Source organism: Brassica oleracea, chromosome C5 (assembly GCF_000695525.1).
Source record: "Brassica oleracea var. oleracea cultivar TO1000 chromosome C5, BOL, whole genome shotgun sequence".
Taxonomy (NCBI): domain Eukaryota; kingdom Viridiplantae; phylum Streptophyta; class Magnoliopsida; order Brassicales; family Brassicaceae; genus Brassica; species Brassica oleracea.
In genome coordinates this window covers 23,707,133-23,708,640 of record NC_027752.1, presented here as the reverse complement: position 1 = coordinate 23,708,640, position 1,508 = coordinate 23,707,133, and the positions used below count along the sequence as shown (strand labels likewise).

The 1,508-nt window shown below is 38.7% G+C and overlaps 1 protein-coding gene across 1 annotated transcript in view; it reads left to right on the top strand.

Annotated features, from left to right (window-relative positions):
- The first annotated feature begins 451 nt into the window (after positions 1-451).
- LOC106293805 (1,4-dihydroxy-2-naphthoyl-CoA thioesterase 1-like) overlaps positions 452-1,508 on the top strand; it is a 1,654-nt gene continuing 597 nt past the window's right edge. Inside the window, exon 1 of the mRNA XM_013729443.1 lies at positions 452-699. Within this exon, the coding sequence (XP_013584897.1) occupies positions 574-699 (126 nt within the window). The 5' untranslated portion in view covers positions 452-573. The remainder of the gene's footprint in view (positions 700-1,508) is intronic.

Below are 1,508 nucleotides of genomic sequence, written 5' to 3'. Positions count from 1 at the left end.
CTAATGAGTGAATTACTCTCTCAAATAAGTTGTTAATATATATATTTTTAATTAAATTTTCTAAATATCATGATAAGTATATATATTAAATATATATTTTTTTAAATACTATATATATATATATCAATAAAATAGATTCATATTTATTAATTATCTTAAATATCATGATAAATATATATAACAAGTTAAAATAAAACTTAATTAATAATAATAATTAAAATATAATTTATCCTAAAATCATTGAGAATATGATAAATAATCAAATTCACTTTTAAAATAATAATAGATTAGTTTATTATGTGCCACAAAAGGGCCTTAATTTACTGTAGCCCATTATAAGGCTTCAAGTCCCACATTCGACAGGAGAAAAAAAAAAATTCTATCTGATAAGAATGTTTATCAGCTTTTGACATTTGGACTAGAGGGGAGTGGACCCCCGCTATCACTCTCAGTTTCAAAAATATTCGACCAACAAGACAATTCAACCTATCCTACCCACTTTGTCCCATCCTTGGTTATTATCTAACTCCTAAGAAGACACTCACCTACCTAACCCCACCACAGATCGCACAAATGGATCCTGCATCGTCCAAAACCAAAGCTTTAGCCCTTCCGCTTCACATCTTAGGCTTCGAGATCGATGAACTGTCTACAACACGTGTCACCGGTCGTCTTCCCGTTTCTCAAATCTGCTGTCAGGTTCTTTGTTCGTCCTTCTGATATGCTATCGAAGGTATATGTGAGGAAGAAGAAGAAGGAAAATGGAGAAGAGGAGGATGGCGTGAGCTGCAAGGATGAGTTGGCAGTGGTGGTTACAGGATAATAAAGATAGTGTTTCATTTGTTACTGGGCCTCACTATATAAGAGGACCCAGCTCTTATTTTACGGAGGGGGGGGGTGGCTAAGGCCTTCTTGTAATTGACTTTGGCTTGATTCTCGATTAGAGATTTCAAGAGGGGAGGTTGGGTGGTTATAGTCAAATATACATCCAGTTCCTATCAAATTGGTGCGGTGTGAGCGCTCTGGATCGAACAATCGTGACGTCGACGGAGAGAGATACGATGAAGAAAGTGTTGTGTAGCCAGGGAGAAGACGAACCGGTGACGATGGAGTTGCTCTCAAAGACGTGGCGCGATCATACTTCGTCGCAATAGGAGACGAATAGCGAGTTTCGAGCGGCGATTTGAGCATTGGAGGAGAAATCAATGTCGAAGATCGAAGATCTGGAGAGGAAATCGTAAGATCACTATGAGGAGTTACAATCGAAGATGGATTCGAACTTCTCGAAGTTGTGTGAGCTGATTGCGAAGAAAGATTCAAAAGCTGTGGAGGTATCGGAGCCGAGTCCACAACCGTATCGACATCCTAATCATCCGGTACATCAATCGAACTGGGAAACGGGTCGTACGTCTAGATCGGAGGAAGGTATTTAACGGAACTCATTGACGGAGAAGTGCGATGGTTTGTTGAAACGTGTAGAACTTCCATCATTTTCGGGTGATGATACT